At 43.8% G+C, this 18224-nt stretch overlaps 1 protein-coding gene across 3 annotated transcripts; it reads left to right on the plus strand.

Moving 5' to 3' along the window:
• Positions 1-1548: 1548 nt before the first annotated feature.
• LOC139537001 (FYN-binding protein 1-like) lies at positions 1549-12117 on the plus strand. Of its 3 annotated transcripts, XM_071337793.1 has the most exons (18): positions 1549-1698; positions 2917-4145; positions 4686-5676; positions 7513-7639; positions 8237-8333; positions 8433-8476; positions 8675-8798; positions 8939-9098; positions 9221-9353; positions 9518-9537; positions 9652-9724; positions 10543-10583; positions 10754-10820; positions 10939-11038; positions 11129-11291; positions 11397-11430; positions 11589-11620; positions 11809-12117. In XM_071337793.1, exons 3-18 carry the CDS (start codon positions 4713-4715, stop codon positions 11829-11831), a joined length of 2202 nt encoding a protein of 733 aa, XP_071193894.1. In that variant the 5' UTR covers positions 1549-1698; positions 2917-4145; positions 4686-4712; the 3' UTR covers positions 11832-12117. The 3 variants fall into 3 exon arrangements, 2 of the variants coding, with proteins under 2 accessions (XP_071193894.1, XP_071193886.1); XM_071337785.1 differs by lacking the exon at positions 2917-4145 and having other exon boundaries at positions 1596-1698; XR_011667448.1 differs by lacking the exons at positions 2917-4145; positions 11397-11430; positions 11589-11620; positions 11809-12117 and having other exon boundaries at positions 1596-1698; positions 10758-10820; positions 11129-11177.
• The last annotated feature ends 6107 nt before the right edge of the window (positions 12118-18224 follow it).

Consider the following 18224-nt stretch of genomic DNA (forward strand, 5'->3'; position numbering starts at 1 on the left):
GTGAACTTTCCTGCAATGCAGGAAATGGAAAGGAAATAGAAATGGGGAGAAACTTATAAATGTATTCAAGGTTTAAAAAGGCTTCTGAAATGTGTAATTTCCAATGATTTTCCCTTGTGAAAAATGTATCCACCTCTACAAAAATGTCTAAGACATTTCATAATTTCTTTAATCCGGAAAATTTCTCGAACTTTGAAAGTTTCTTCAAGTGCAGTCGCAAAAACCATCAAGCGCTATGATGAAACTGGCTCTCATGAGGACCACCACAGGAATGGAAGACCCAGAGTTCATTAGAGTTACTAACCTCAGAAATGGCAACTCAAATAAATGCTTCACAGAGTTCAAGTAACAGACACCTCAACATCAACTGTTCAGAGGAGACTGTGTGAATCAGGCCTTCATGGTCAAATTGCTGCAAAGAAACCACTTTCTCAAGGACACCAATAAGAAGAAGAGACTTGCTTGGGCCAAGAAACATGAGCAATGGACATTAGACAGGTGGAAATTTGGCCTTTGGTCTGGAGTCCAAATTGGAGATTTTTGGTTCCAACCACCGTGTCTTTGTGAGACGCGTTGTGGGTAAACGGATTATCTCTGCATGTGTTTTTCCCATTGTAAAGCATAGAGGAGGTATTATGATGTGGGGAAACTTTGTTGGTGACACTGTTTGTGATTTATTTAGAATTCAAGGCAAGCTTAACCAGCATGGCTACCACAGCATTCTGCAGCGATACTCCATCCCATCTGGTTTTGGCTTAGTGGGACAATCATTTGTTTTTCAACAGGACAATGACCCAACACACCTCTAGGCTGTGTAAGGGCTATTTTACCAAGAAAGAGAGTGATGGAGTGATGTATCAGATGACCAGGCTGCCACAATCCCCCGACCTCAATCAAATTGAGATGGTTTGGGATGAGTGAAGGAGAAGCACTCCACAGAGTGAAGGAAAAGCAGCCACCAAGTGCTCAGCACATGTGGGAACTCCTTCAAGACTGTTGGAAAAGCATTCCAGGTGAAGCTGGTTGAGATAATGCCAAGAGTGTGAAAAGCTGTCATCAAAGAAAAGGGTGGCTACTTTGAAGAATCTCAAATATAAAATATATTTTGATTTGTTTAACACTTTTGGTTACTACATGATTCCATATGTGTTATTTCATAGTTTTGATGTCTTCACTACTTTTCTACAATGTAGAAAATAGTAAAAATAAAGAAAAACCCTTGAATTAGTAGGTGTTCTAAAACCTTTGACCGGTAGTCCAGAGGAGGAGAGAGGCCGTATTTCACATGACAAACATTACAGTAGACGTGTGACACTGGTGGTTCAGTGGAGATGGAAACAGCAGTGGGGCTGCTTGGAATAGGCAAATACAGGAGATGGATAGAATGTAGTAAGGCGTACTTATGACTCAACAGGAGTCCCTCTGCAGAGAGGGGAAGTTGTTAAAAGCACACAGACACTGAGATCACAAATGCTTACACACACACACACACACACACACACACACACACACACACACACAAACACAAACACAAACACACGATCACTCTCTCTCTCGCACGCACGCACGCACGCACACGCACACACACACACAGAGGAACTCATTCACATGCACAAACAAAGACTCTCCCATACCCAAGGACCACCAGCCCACGTACAGACTGGATAGATTCCCTGGGCGCTGACGGTTCCCACTATGGTGAGTACCAGCCTTACAATCATATCATCGTGAGTTGAGACCCTGAGAAGTAAATGGTACTGTATCTTTATTAGCTACTGTATAACTAGCTTCATGTTTCAAGTTTCAAAGTTGATTTGCCACGTGCACAGGATACAACAGGTGTAAAACAGTACAGTGAACATGAGGCTGCTGAGGGGAGAACGGCTCATAATATTGGCCGGAACGGAGCAAATGGAATGGCATCAAACACCTGGAAACCATGTGTTTAATGTATTTGACACCATGCCACTCATTCCACTCTAGTCATTACCATGAGCCCATTCTCCACAATTAAGGTGCCAACATCCTCCTGTGGTACAGTAAAATTCTAACCTTGAGAGATCTTTCCAACAGCGCAATGATAATCATAACTTAGATAACATAGATAAAAATAATTAAAAGTCTGATTAAAAACCACACAAGAACTGCAATGAGAGTTAAAGAAACATGAGAATGCAAGTATATGCAGGTCAGTGCCAGGTGGGTTTATACATAAAAAGTGAATGGTAGTAGGATATACATGTAACAGGGCAGAACATTTCACTTGGGAAAGCTTTACTGTTTGTTTACAGTCCTTGTTGTACAACGTAGTGTAGTGGCAGGTAGGAGCAGGTGGTAGCCTGTTGATTTATTACTATAGTTTTGTAAATATATACTATTCTATTTTCATTTTCTTTGTTATACGGTGCCCTTTTTTCTTTGCACATTTTTCTTTGAGGTTTTATGAAAGCGCTATGAGACGGAGATTAGAAGAGTTTGTAGGTGTCTTTTTGTTTTTTCTTATTAGAGTAGCTCTTAAGCTCTGCATTAGAGAAGTACTTGTACCAAGCAGTTTTGCTCAACAGGGTTGTTGCAGTCTGGATTGTGTAATACAGCCTTTTCAACTTGAAACCTTTGCTTCCTCTTTGCTTTTACTCAAGACATGTTATCTTTTATTGAGCTGTAAGAACAACATCTAAGACACTGACCTCTTCTTAGCGTGTCAGGAGGTTAGTTATTTCGTTGGAAAAATCATTAATACTAAGTCATCTTAATTACAACAGCCTACTTTTTTTTCACCCATGGATTTTATGTAACTGCTCCAGGCCATGTCATACCATAATCATCCCCAGCTCACAGACAACTAATCTCATGTATCAAAAAAGTAAATGTGTTGCTGTAGAACCTCTGTTATTGGCTGTAATTTACTCCTGCTAGACATGCAGCACATCTCTGGTGAGGTGACTATAGACAGGAGGATCCTTCAGTCCAGAGGCGTCCTTCAGTCCAGAGGCGTCCTTCAGTCCAGAGGCGTCCCTCAGTCCTGTGGGCTCGGTTATTAGGGTTCCCAGGCCAGTGTCGGCGGCGAGGGTCGCCGTTCCTAGGAGGCCACAGAAGCGGACTAAGACCACAGAAGCGGACTAAGACACGTCCAAATGCCCGCCCAGACCCTCCCCTATAGGTTCAGGTTTTGCGGCCGGAATCCGCACCTTGGGGGGGGGGGGTACTGTCACGTTCTGACCATAGTTCTTTTTTATTTTCTTTGTTTTAGTGTGGTTAGGGCGTGAGTTGGGTGGGTAATCTATGTTTTGTGTTTCTGTGTTGTATTTCTGTGTTTGGCCTGATATGGTTCTCAATCAGAGGCAGCTGTCAATCGTTGTCCCTGATTGGGAACCATATTTAGGTAGCCTGTTTTCTGTTGGGTTTTGTGGGTGGTTGTCTTCAGTCTTTGTGTGTCTGCACCAGATAGAACTGTTTCGGTTTTCACATTTGTTGTTTTTGTATTTGAAGTGTTTAGTTTTTGGTTTATTATTAAATTAAGATGAACACTAACCACGCTGCGCTTTGGTCCTCTCCTTCCACCGACGAAAGCCGTTACACAAGAGGAAAGCCATCCATCACTTATCCCTTATTGTCAACAACATGGAGCATACAGTAGTCTTTTACTGCAGCTATCACTAGTGCAGATTATAACAGATGCATGTTCAAAACCTCACACCAGAGTAGAGTTCCCAGAACCTATGGTACCTGTTCACACAGACAGAACACAAATAAATGCTCATCTTGAGCATAGAAATACAGGATTAACAAGAGACTACAGCTACAACAACAATGTAGGCGGAGATAGAAGTTAAAGAACTCTTTCACCATAGAGTGGTAATCTGATTATTTGGGCCATCTTAAGTCATCGTAATTATATTTTTAACAACCAGCCATTCAATATATTGTTTTTGTCAAATAGTAAGTAGCAGAACCATTATCGTTAAACCAACTATATTGACTATGAAAAACAAAGCAGAGCATGGGTTAATCAAGTAATGTGAGCACAAAACACCTATGTGTCCACTTCCTGTTTAGCACCATGACTTTGTTGCATTTCCTGTGTGATCTGTCACACACTGGGTCCTGAGGGTCTAAGTGCTCTTAGTACCTCAAGACACGAAGAGGTAAGTGAATCATTGTTGGCTTACTTCAGTGAGATTGAAGTGGCTAAAAATACCAACATGGTGCAAACGCAGTATAGTTTACTCAGGGTTCGGTCGTAAGGCTTAGGATCCTTTTTAGAGTCCGTCCTTTGATGAAACTCAATCTGAGCTGTAAAATCACAGAGCAACCTTTCTCTTAGATGTTGTGATTGGTTTGGTATGAGCAACTGTACGTGTGGAAGTTGGAGTAATTTCTAAATGTCAGTTATTGAACAATTGTTACAACCTCCAGCTTTCTCCCTCCTGTCTCTCTCCGTCTCTCTCCCTCTCTCTCCCTTTCTCTCCCTCTCTTCTTTCTCTAGCTCCCTCGTTAAATGTGCCTGTGTTTGTATAGTATAGATATTTTCAATGGTGGTTAATGAATCGATAATGCAATATTGATGTGAATGACATTAAATGTTTCCGTCTTCCTCAAATTCATATTTATTAGGGGAAACTCCTGAGAGTGTATACATAAAGCACACTTCCTCCTCAGTAGTCTTCTCTGTTTCCTGCCAGCAGGACAACAAGTCTGATGTGAAGGCCATCATGGCTCGCTTCAACACGGGGGGAAATGCCACAGAGAGTATCTCCTCAGAATGTCCAAAAGCTGCAGTGCATCCCACCCTGTCCTCAGGACCCCCCATCCAGCCTAAGAAACCTGCCCTGGAGACTAGCACCTCAGGCAGCGCAGCCTCCACCGCGCCCAAACCCAACTTCCTCAAGGGCACCATGTCCACCAAGAGCGCTCCAGAAGTCAGGGACTTGCCCAAAATCAAAGTGATCCCTAGTAAGTTTGGAAACGCCCAAGAGGACAGCAAACCCTCCTTTGTCAAACAGTACCCCTTTAAACTCAAACCACCTGGCCCAGAGATATGCCAGGATGCTGAGGTTAAAAGCCCTTTGCCCAAACTCCCTCTCCAGAAGCCCTCTCTGAGCTTGACCTCGTCTGACACCAAGTCTGCCTTTCCCAAACCACCCCTGGGTGTGGCCAAACCCTCCTGGGCCAAAGACAGCAGCTCCAAACCTGACGATAGTGGGGGTACCTCTAACTCCATCCCACCCAAAATACCCCCTTCCAAAAAAAACATAATCTCCATTGCAAAGATGAGTCTACAGACAGAGGATAGTGTGGATGCAGCAGTGGATTCTACAACCAAACCGCTGGGAGCAGCTTCTATCCTCAAACCCTCCAACTTTAGGACTGCACAGAACGTGTTCAATAGAGGAGACACCCTATCTGAGAATGGGGTAAAGGAAATAGCCAAACTTCCCCTCACTTCCAGCGACTCTTGTCTTCCTAAACCTACAGCCAGTAAGAAACCCAGCTTCATTAAGAAGCCCCTGGATCCCACCTCCCCGGTCGTGGGGGTGAGCAACAGTAGCCCGCCCCCCCCCAAAATGAACCCCATGCCCAATTTCCTGGCATTAGGGACTGCGCCAGCCAAACCCAACCGGCCTCCTAGGGTCACCTTGGAAAAGTTCAAGAAGGGCACAGAGGCTAGTCCCGGTGGTAAGTGTTCTGTCTCAAACGTAACTAATAAGTCACGTAAGGCCAAATCCATCAATAGCGAAGATGCTTCTGCTGTGGTTTTCTAAACATGCTGCAGTTGTTCAGACTTTCCGTCTTGCACCCAGACCAGAGGGGTTTATGTGGTTGTATGCTCCACTGATCAGAACCCCCAGAGACGGGTAGTAGAGCACACACACACACACACGCGCGCGCGCACATGCATGCACACGTACAGTACACACTCACTCACACACTCGGCTGCATCATAGGTCTTCATCACAAGACAGAATCTGACAACTGAGAGACAGATTAAAGCTGTTGAATTTGCTTTACAGTACAGTGTGTTGCTTTATATAAGCTTTGTTACATAAAGAATAAGTGAAGTTAAACACGCAGCTGCGCTGTAATTTAATGTCAAAATGTAAAACCAAAGATGCAGAAATGAATGCTTCTCCTAAATAAGTTCCCTCTCTAGTTTCTCTTTTTTCTTCCTCCTTTCTACAGTGGATGTTTGCACCCTAACTGGGAAGTTCTTCTTTAAACAGGCACATATTCAAGTGAAAGGATTCAGGTTCGGATCCACATGGGGATATGGTTTTGACTAAAGACAGATTTCAGCATGGTTTGCATACATTACTGTTAGTCAGCAGAGAAAACAATCCAATGTGAATTCCACACTCCCCCTGGTGAGAATGTAGGCCAAAGCTCTTACAGACACTATTTATTGATTTGAGTAATGATTGTTGTCTACATGCAGGATGAAATTCACCATATTCAGTAACCAGGTATCCAAGAGTACAAGGGTCATCTCAAACTCTGCTATTCTCCCTTTCAACTACAGAATAACATCCACAGAAAAAGCAGGACTGATGCTTTATTCAAATTAAATTATATTTTATTTGTCACATACAGACAGTGGCGTTTCTAGCTTGTATGGATCCCTGGGCAACCCCCCCCCCCCCCCCCCCAAGAACCAAATTCTGACATTTGGAACAACCCAAATAAATAATGAGAACATTTAAAACTATATACATATAAAAACATATACAAAAATAAGACTCATAAATATAAAAAAATAAGTAACAAAGACAAATAGAAACTAATTTGTGTTGATTTGGCACTCGAGCATCAATACATTACCCATTCCCCAACACTGTCAACCAAGAGTCATGACTAAACTAATTCACCTTGGTGGTGTTCAGACTGGTTTTATATTATTCTTAACGATTTCGCACAAACCAGAAAAAAATGCAACAATATGTCTGTGAAACTATATATACTATATATTCACAGTATTATGAATGAATTGTGGTTTATTTGGTAGCATTTTGTAGTGTGACTGATTTTACTAATTGCATTAGTACTGTACAAAGTTAGAGGTGCGCAATTTGATAGATTCCCCCGCTTCCCCTAGCTCAGGCTTCCAGTGGGGAGACCTGAGGTCAACCTACCCCCGCCCCCCTCCCCATCTTGTACCTGTGAGTGGGAGACCTTCCCAGGCAGTAGCCTGCCTAGCTCACAAACTAGAATCAGTGCGCCCACTCCGACAAGGTTAATTGACCAAAAAGTCCCACACGGTGACATGATATCATTGATGTGACGTGCAAATTATCGATAGAAAACCGATCGCGCAAATGTCACCATTCCGCCCATGTCACTTATACCTAAATCAGCCACTGCATACACATGTTTATCAGATGTTATTGCGGGTGTAGCAAAATGCTTGTATTCAATCACTATATGCAGCTGATTTGAAAATGAACATGTTCATGCAATTTCCTTCTACACTGTATGCGTGAGGAGGTCATCTAAAGGCCTGTATTGTCTCCCCTGAAGGTCCTGCTGGGTTAAAAAAGGGATCTGTTCCCCCAACCCCTTTCTCTCACCCCAGTAACCATATGGCCCCACCCTTGCCCTCTCACCCCATGGCCCCTAGCCTGCCCCTGCGACCACCAGAAGCCATGTGAGTACCGGACTCTGATAATCAGAGGAGAGTCGTGTGAAATCCGGACGATATTAGAAAATACCACTACTGGCATTGAAGTACATCACAGGAGGCTGCTGAGGGGAGGACGGCTCATAGTAATGGCCAGAACAGAGCTAATGGAATGGAATCAAACCCATGGAAACCATGTTTGATGTATTTGATACTATTCCACTCCAGCCATTACCACGAGCCCGTCCTCCCCAATTAAGTTGTCACCAACCTCCTGTGAAGTACATACATAATTAAAATGCACATAAGCCTGTAGACACACACTGTACTTGCTTCAGAGCATAGAAACAGCACACCTTCCCTTTCACAAAACCCTGTTTTTTTGTTTATATCCTACTATTCATTATTTCCTTCAGTAACTTTCACAGTAGAATCCCACTTGGCACACGCTGGTTGAATCAACGTTGTTTCCACATAATTTCAATGAAATTACAATGAACCAACATGGAATCGACGTTGAACTGACGTCTATGCCCAGTGGCATACTTGTCCACTGACTTTATTTCCATTGTGATGTGGTGGGTCATTTTGGCCAGTTGACTGACTTTGTGTCTCTGCTTCCAGAATCCAACCTGACTCAGATGAGAACTATGATGATGTGGGGTTAATGAACAATCCTCCACCCCCTCCCTCTGGAGGACATCCTAGTCAAAAGACTAAGGTGAATTTTTTCCCTAATTCCTAATTTGTCCAATTTAGGCCTATTAAATACCACCATACAGGCTTACACTATTCTGACTGCATCTTTTTCATCCAAAAGGACAGTGAAAGTGATGAAATGTATGAAGATCTTGATGAAAGATGGTGAGAAAGATTCCCTCCAAGTTCTATTCAACTTTTTGTACTGTACCAATCTGTGAAATTGGAAACAGGTTTAAGACATAGAGACAGAGGACTCTATAGTGCCCAAAAGCTGATGAGATGTCTGAGACAAGTCTATAGTTTTATATGAACACTGTACTTTAATGAGCATTAACACCACTGACACTTATTTATAATCAGGGGGGCAGTGGAATCAAAGGAGCAAGAGAAGAAGAAAGAGAGGGAGGAGAAAAAACGACAGGTGGAAAAGAAAGAACAGAAAGAACGTGAGAGGAAAGAACAAGAGGCCAAAAAGAAATTCAAAGTAAGTGTACCCAAAAGCTTGTTGTTCGGTAGTTCCCCTAGATCTTGCTGTATTGTAGAGTCCATCCGGTATACTATTTATGAAGTGAATGTGTTTAAGCTGCATCTTCTATCATGTATTTATGTTTCCTTTTGTGTCAGCTGACTGGTCCACTGAAGGTCATCCACAGGGTCCAGGCCAGAGTGGACAGTAAAGGGAGTAAGACGGACCTGGGGCTAAAGCAGGGAGAGTCTATTGACATCATGCGTGTTTTGGACAACCCAGAGGGACGCTGGCTAGGGAGGTCACAGGACGGCTCCTGTAAGTGACAGCTGTCTCCCCCTCCCCCTCCTCCTCACTCCTATTCCAGATTACTTTTCTCCCTCACATCCTTTTGACTGTTCTTCATGTGCAAGACTAACATGTGCTCTGTATATTTGCAGATGGCTATGTGAAGACTGAGTCTGTTGAGATTGACTTTGACACCCTGAAGCGTCAGGGTGTGTCTATATCCAGTCATATGGAACATGAACCGGAGGTATACGATGATGTGGCCTTTCAGAATGACCTCAGCAGGTAAAATGGCTCTCGATCCTGCTGACACTGTAAAAAACATTTGAGACAAATAACCATTGGAAAGACATGAATACCTTATTATAGTAATGTAAAGCATGAATTTATTTCTGTCTTTTGATTGTGTAATTATGTGATCCAATGAAATTATGTCCTCCTCATTCCAGTGGGATCAAGAGTGGAGGAGGTAAGTTTCAAATGACCAAAACGTAATATTGAAACTGAACAACACAATATGGCACTGTGGTCACAAATGACTTTAGTTAAATCTAGATTACATTTTTATCTTGGTCATTCCTAGTGGTTCTTCCTCCACCTCCTGATGAGGATAGTGACATATATGATGATCTTGACGATTCAAGCTTCGACGTCAGGTGAGAAAATCATGTTGCACTATGATGGTGTAGATTCATTGGTGTGCATTCATCTGTGAGTGTATACTTTCTATGCATGTGTGTGTAAGTATGTGAATAAGTCTGTATGTGCAGCCCTAGCCCCTCGGACTCCAGATCCCCTCCTAAACCTCGCTCTTGGATGTTTATTAAGGTCTTCGACCAGTGGAGGAAAAGCCCAGGCAGCAAAATTGAGTAATACCATAAGATGGATCAGGAAATACACTGTAATTACCTCCTAACCCGATAACCCCAAATATCAAAGCACTAATCAGGAGGGACTGAAGGGATTCATTACTTCACTACTGAATAATTTAATGAAATCATACTTAAATAATCCGTGCTTGACTTGGACTGAAATAGGTGCTAGTACTCATGTTGGGTCCCGGTACCGTTAATATTTAGGTGCAGAAGTTCCACAATACCAGGAGCTCAAGCAGTAGAAAGTTTGGGGTAACGGTACTTAGCTCTGGTGAGCTCCTGCCCAAGTCAAGCACTGTAAATCATTAAATAAAATACTTATTTTACATCCTTTAATGAATGAACAACCTTCCCCATTTCTGTCTATACATCTACTGCAGATGCACTCACTTACAATGTTCTATGTACAGGTGTGAAAAAATTATTCTAATCATAGTTCAATTAGTTGTGATTTGTTGACCTGTTTTTTGTTTTATTATTGCTAGATTCTCTGTATTGATTTGTGTCCTTTTGATTACAATGAACCCACAATCAATAAAATCAACTTGCACCAGCCATAACATGGACTAATATTTTTATTCTGTTTTTGTCATTTTCAGAGTATCCCCACCTTCCCAGTTTGACCAGACAGGAAATACTGGTAACTTAATATGATTAATATGCAGAGTGACTATGTGTGTTCTGTGTCGGTGGCATTACAACAACTGAAGAATAGAAGTTTGAGAACTATTGTTAACTTCCCTTCCGTTTCAATGTGTTATTGATGTTATTTCTCTGCATCTTTTGTTGTTCTAAAAAAATCTTCTGAAGTCAGTGATTCAGATATTTATGATGATGTTGACACCACTAACCTCCATCTGCCTCCACCTATCAGCAGGTAATGACAGAGAGAATATTTTTTACCCGTGTTTAAACAAAGTCGCTGTAATTACATAAGAATGTCCTTATCATCCACTGGGAAGCATTTTGATAATGTCCCGTTTTTCTCTCTTCAGTCTCCCACTAAATAAAACCAAGGGTAAGGCTGAGGACAAAGATCCTAAAAAGCTAAAGAAATTTGAAAAGGAAGAGAAGGAATTCAGAAAGAAGTTCAAGGTAATTTGGCTATTATCACAATTTACGTTTATAATTTTAAAAATTTTGTACATTCGTTCGACCCTCAAACCTGACCTCTCATACCTATAGTATGATGGGGAGATCCAGGTACTCTATCAGGTGACCATCATTTCCACCTTGGCCAATAAGAAGTGGAGCAGTAAAGATCTGCTTTTGAGACCTGGGGAAACTCTGGATGTTATCGTTAACCCTGTAGACAACAAAGTCATCTGCAGAAATGAGGAGGGCAAGTGTGAGTAACAATGAATCCTCAGTATGATACATAGGCGTTCTGCAATAAAACAAACCTGCAAGGGGACTAACTTCAATGATCTCTTCCCATCTCTCTCTCCTTCAGTTGGCTACGTCTTGACCAGCCATATTGTAGTAGAGTAAGTACAACACAAAAACAGATAATACAAAATCACATCCATAAATACAAGTAATATACTGTATAGCATGTAATTAACAGTTTACTAAACTGCAGAGAAAAATGCTTGGATATGAAATACCCAGAATTTGATACCAATCATCTGTTTTGCTTTTACAGAGATGCGGATATCTATGATGACATTGGTGATGGTATGTTTCAGACCTGACATGCAATGGCATTTAATAATGAATATCATAATATATGCTAAATCAGAAGATCAAGCGATCAATGCTATCAATTTTATTCTTACAATATGGTGCTGATATGTTTTTCTTGTCTGAGAATTTTTTTTCACAAATGTCAGTCATCTCTAGTAATAGCTGTCATTTCTTTGCAGATTGCATCTATGACAACAACTGAACACTGTCTACAAAGTGATGCGATATTTGTATTTTGGGGGTTTCTTGTTTATATCAACAACCTTTATCTAATTTACTGTGATTATTTTGAGGTGAAGTGGTTTTCATTCAAGAACACAGTCCACAGACACTTCCTCCCTTTATGAATAACTGTGACTTTGCATTGAATAGGCCGAAATGACATACAATTTTACGTTTTTATATTGAAAGTGTATTTCAATGCTTATATTCTATATTCAACAAGAGATATTAAAATTCTGATTGAAAATAAAGGTGCAATGATGATACATTTTCATCAAAAGAATTATTTACCATTTGCTGCCAAATATAGCATGTCAGATCAGTTGTCATATGGTTGGCTGGTTCTCACCTGACAGGTGAGTTATGTCATATTGTAGGCCTACTGAAAGTAAGAGTCCATTAGTGATGTGGAGTTCGCAAACGATTTGTTCTTTTTTAACTACTATTTTTACTGACTCGAGAATCATAATTAGTTTGACTGAGTGACTTGTTCATTTTAGTTCTTTGCTTGACCTGCTAGTGCTGGCAGCAATGTATCCTACCACTGAGATATAATAGAGGCCCACAGTGGAGGCGTCATGATACCCAGCTGTCAAACAGAGAAATGGTTCCAATCGCTTCTCCACCAGTATTTTTTCCCATAGGGAATTTTAGAAACACTTAAAATAAGGGCGTGACATTTTGATAACCATGTAAATCTCTAACAAGGTGACTTTCATCAATATATTTGGCTCTATTTACTCAGATTCAAAAATGATCATTAGCATCTGTCACGATCGTGTGGAGGAGAGACGGACCAAAACGCAGCATGTGAAAAATAAGACATCTTCTTTTTATTTTAAGAAGGAAAAACGAAACAAAACACTTTACAAACTAACAAAACAACAAACGACCGTGAAGCTACAAAACGAAAGTGCACACACAAGCTACTAACGTTTAGACATAGACAATTACCCACAAACACCTAAAGCCTATGGCTACCTTAAATATGGCTCCCAATCAGAGACAACAATAACCAGCTGTCTCTGATTGAGAACCAAATCAGGCAACCATAGACTTTCCTAAACACCTACACTCAACCATAGACATACCTAGACACATACACTCAACACAAACCCATACACTGCAACCAACACCCCCTATACCATATAATCACCCAAAACACACATACCCCATGTCACACCCTGACCTAACTAAAATAATAAAGAAAACAAATAATACTAAGGCCAGGGCGTGACAGTACCCCCCCCTAAAAGGTGCGGACTCCGGCCGCAAAACCTGACATATAAAGGGAGGGTCCGGGGTGGGCCCTAATATGGCGGCGGCTCGGGTGCGGGACGTGGCCCCCACTCCAGCATTGTCAATATCCGCTTCGGTGTCTCTGGTAGATCCTGGCTGACTGGCGGATTCAGCCGATCCCGGCTGACTGGCGACTCTGGCCGCCCATGGCTGGCGGGCGACTCTGGCCGCCCATGGCAGGCTGACGGCTCTGGACGCTCATGGCAGGCTGACGGCTCTGGACGCTCATGGCAGGCTGACGGCTCTGGACGCTCATGGCAGGCTGACGGCTCTGGACGCTCATGGCAGGCTGACGGCTCTGGACGCTCATGGCAGGCTGGCGGCTCTGGACGCTCATGGCAGGCTGGCGGCTCTGGACGCTCATGGCTGGTTGGCGGTTCTGGCAGATCCTGTCTGGTTGGCGGTTCTGGCAGATCCTGTCTGGTTGGCGGCTCTGGCAGATCCTGTCTGGTTGGCGGCTCTGGCAGATCCTGTCTGGTTGGCGGCTCTGGCAGATCCTGTCTGGTTGGCGGCTCTGGCAGATCCTGTCTGGTTGGCGGCTCTGGCAGATCCTGTCTGGTTTGCGGCTCTGGCAGATCCTGTCTGACGAATGGCTCTAGCAGCTCCTGACTGACGAACGGCTCTGACGGCTCGGGACAGACGGGCGGCTCTAATGGCTCGGGACAGACGGATGGCTCAGACGGCACTGGGCAGACGGATGGCTCAGACGGCGCTGGGCAGACGGATGGCTCAGACGGCGCTGGGCAGACGGATGGCTCAGACGGCGCTGGGGAGACGGATGGCTCAGACGGCGCTGGGGAGACGGATGGCTCAGACGGCGCTGGGGAGACGGATGGCTCAGACGGCGCTGGGGAGACAGATGGCTCAGATGGCGCTGGGGAGACGGATGGCTCAGATGGCGCTGGGGAGACGGATGGCTCAGATGGCGCTGGGGAGACGGATGGCTCAGATGGCGCTGGGGAGACGGATGGCTCTGGCCGGATGAGGCGCACTGTAGGCCTGGTGCATGGTGCCGGAACTGGTGGTACCGGGCTGGAGACACGCATCTCAAGGCTAGTGCGGGGAGAAGGAACAGGGCATACTGGACCCTGGATACGCACATTAGGCCTAGTGCGTGGTGTAGGCACTGGTGGAACTGGACTGGGGCGGGGAGGTGGCGCCGGAAATACCGGACCGTGCAGGCTTACTGACTCCCTTGAGCACCGAGCCTGCCCAACCTTACCTGGTTGAATGGTCCCCGTCGCCCGCCCAGTGCGGGGAGGTGGAATAACCCGCACCGGGCTATGTAGGCGAACCGGGGACACCATGCGTAAGGCTGGTGCCATGTAAGCCGGCCCGAGGAGACGCACTGGAGACCAGAGGCGTTGAGCCGGCTTCATGGCACCTGGCTCAATGCCCAATCTAGCCCTACCAGTGCGGGGAGGTGGAATAACCCGCACCGGGCTATGAACACGTACAGGAGACACCGTGCGCTCTACTGCGTAACACGGTGTCCGCCCGTACTCCCGCTATCTACGGTTAGCCTGGGAAGTGGGCGCAGGTCTCCTACCTGCCCTCGGCCCACTACCTCTAAGCCCCCCCCCAATAAATTTTGGGGTTGTACTTGCGGGCTTCCAGCCTTGCCTCCGTGCTGCCTCCTCATATCGCCTCCTCTCGGCTTTCGCTGCCTCCAGCTCTTCACGAGGGAGGCAATATTCTCCCGGTTGTGCCCAAGGTCCCTTACCATCCAATATCTCCTCCCATGTCCATGAATCCTTTGTTCCTTGCTCCTGTTGCCACTGATCACGCTGCTTGATCCTTGTTTGGTGGGTAATTCTGTCACGATCGTGTGGACGGACCAAAACGCAGCATGTGAAAAATAAGACATCTTCTTTTTATTTTAAGAAGGAAAAACGAAACCAAACACTTTACAAACTAACAAAACAACAAACGACCGTGAAGCTACAAAACGAAAGTGCACACACAAGCTACTAACGTTTAGACATAGACAATTACCCACAAACACCTAAAGCCTATGGCTACCTTAAATATGGCTCCCAATCAGAGACAACAATAACCAGCTGTCTCTGATTGAGAACCAAATCAGGCAACCATAGACTTTCCTAAACACCTACACTCAACCATAGACATACCTAGACACATACACTCAACACAAACCCATACACTGCAACCAACACCCCCTATACCATATAATCACCCAAAACACACATACCCCATGTCACACCCTGACCTAACTAAAATAATAAAGAAAACAAATAATACTAAGGCCAGGGCGTGACAGCATCAAACTATGCATCACGCAAGACTACAAAACCCTCTTGCACGTCATCTTTAACTGATACCTTTGCTAACAGGTATTGATTCAATTTAAAACCTGCACAAGACAGTTCACAGAATTGTCAATTCAAAGAAATGTAGCCAATTTATTTATTTATTACTACATTTAGCTAACATTAGATAGTTAATCCAGAGATTCTTACCTATGTCTCGAGTCGGCAGTCTCGTCCAGATCATAATGGCATTTGTAGTTCTTTATGATAGCTACATTAACATCTAATTAGCATTTCATTTTGGGGGGGAAATACAGGTGAAAGTAATGAGAGAGAGATTTACATGGTTATCAAAACATCACGCCACGGTAAGCCTACACGAAACACAGTCCTTATTTGAAGTGTTTATAAAATCCCATATGGGAAAAACGAATGGTGGAAAAAAGATTGGAACCATTTCCTCCTTCTTCTTCATCTTCTTCTTCTTCTTCTTCTATGATATCATGGCAGTCCGGAAACAATCGTTTAAGTGCATTCCGCCCCCCGACTGTGCTGGAATGTACAATCAATCATGATCTGCACAAATCTGTACTACCATTAAAATACAATTCAAAACCAAATTAAATCCATTTACATTACATTTTAGTCATTTAGCAGACGCTCTTATCCAGAGCGACTTACAGTAGAGTGCATACATTTTATGACATTATTTTTATTTATTTTTTTACATACTGAGACAAGGATATCCCTACCGGCCAAACCCTCCCTAACCCGGACGACGCTATGCCAATTGTGCGTCGCCCCACGGACCTCCCGGTTGCGGCCGGCTGCGACAGAGCCTGGGCGCGAACCCAGCCCAGCCTGGGCGCGAACCCAGAGACTCTGGTGGCGCAGCTAGCACTGCGATGCAGTGCCCTAGACCACTGCGCCACCCGGGAGGTCGCTACTAACTTCTAGCACCCCCCCCCCCCCCTCAATCCCATTAATCTTGATCTATATCATGCTGAAACACTCCACCCTTAGGATTGTTCAGTATGTCAACAACCATTTGTAACATATGCCGTCTCCACAACAACATTCAACCTGCTTTCCACAACCTGAGTCATATTGATAACCTTATCAATAACAGCTATGAAGTCAACTTCATTCATTATCAAAGTGTCCTTTGACACCGCACATTCATGAGCACAAGATTTCTGAACAGGCCTCCAAACCATGCCAGGACCAGCAGAAGCACCAGACCCGACAGTAGGTCCACTTACTACAGGTACATCCATGTAAGCTCCATCAGTCCACACTGTAGTTCCACCAGCCTGTTTTACGGACTCTGCATATGATACATCATGACTGATCTTATATCTCTGAGCCTCTCTAGCCTCTCTCTGTAGCTGACATCCACCAAATGCTGCACTGTGTTCTCCCCCACAATTACAGCACTTAACCATCACATTGCTTCCACATTCACCATAATCATGTGCCCCTCCACACTTGGCACATCTTTTCTTTCCTTTACACTGAGCAGCTACATGTCCCATTCTTTGGCATTTAAAACACTGCAGTGCATACGGGACAAATTCTCTAACATTGACACTAAGGAATCCTATCTGTACTTTTCCCGGCAAGACTTTCTCAAACCTCAGCATCACTGATAAGCTTTCACTTCTTTGGCCCTCTTTCCTACTGATCAACCTTTTGGCCCCAATAAGTCTGTCTCCATTCACATTTTAATATCATCTGTGGACATAGATATTGGGACCCCAGGGACATGGCTTTTAATCTTCTTCCCATTAGGCTTTTCCATTTTCTAAATCTTCTCTTGGTGAGCCTGGCTACCACACAATATTAACAATCTGCCATTTCCAATGAACCAAGCTAATTTCATTTCACCTACCTCTTTCTCTAAAGCATTAGTTAGTCGGATAGGGTGTAAGTGAGGCCCTGTGGTCTCATCAAACACTATCACCACTTTCCACTCCAACACATCACTACTCTTGATTCAAACCTTGGCCCTCTTTATGCTTTCTTTACTAGACGCTCCACTGCTTTCTGTATCATGATCTCTCTTCTTCCTGTCTTTCCACTACTGACCATTCTGGTCCTTGACCCTCATCATCCCATTCCATACAATCAGAACTGATACCCATATTGTTCGTATTCCAGCACAGCTGTTGATTCACCAACTTTTTCTCCATTTAGCCCGCACTACTCGATGCCATTTCCCATTCCCCGAACTATGGATCAACTCTACATGCTTCACCAATCAAGGAACCTCATGCGGACAACCTGCAGGCAGCAACCTGGTCAGAGCAATTTCCTTGTTTGAATGCTAGGTTTTATGGGTATTATGACTCATACTGTGGTACTCTATAAGAATGAGGCCTACAGCAGGATAAATACATGTTCCTCCAGCTCAGTGCCTCCAGAGATGTACCCCAACCACCAACTAAAATAACTGTCTGGCATATGTGCAATCATGAGTATAGAGAAGAAAAATACAAGTTTAGAACTTTGTTGTTGTTGTTTGCATGGTGCAAGAATGAACGCAATTAATTGATTATTTAATGTTATGATGGTCACAGCTTTGTAGAAACAAAACATACACAGCCTCTGCTCAACAAACTAGAACATGAATAATTCGGGGGTCTGCAGTTCGCGAACGACACAGTGCTTATAGTTTGGTTTACACCAGCTCTCGAAGTTCTAGTAGTCCCATGGGTCGCATCAGTAACAATGCATTCCGCCAAGTCATTCACAATCTAGTCCGTTTGAGGTCACAACTAGACCTCGTTTCAAATATAGGTCTA

Source organism: Salvelinus alpinus, chromosome 1 (assembly GCF_045679555.1).
Source record: "Salvelinus alpinus chromosome 1, SLU_Salpinus.1, whole genome shotgun sequence".
NCBI classification, from domain to species: domain Eukaryota; kingdom Metazoa; phylum Chordata; class Actinopteri; order Salmoniformes; family Salmonidae; genus Salvelinus; species Salvelinus alpinus.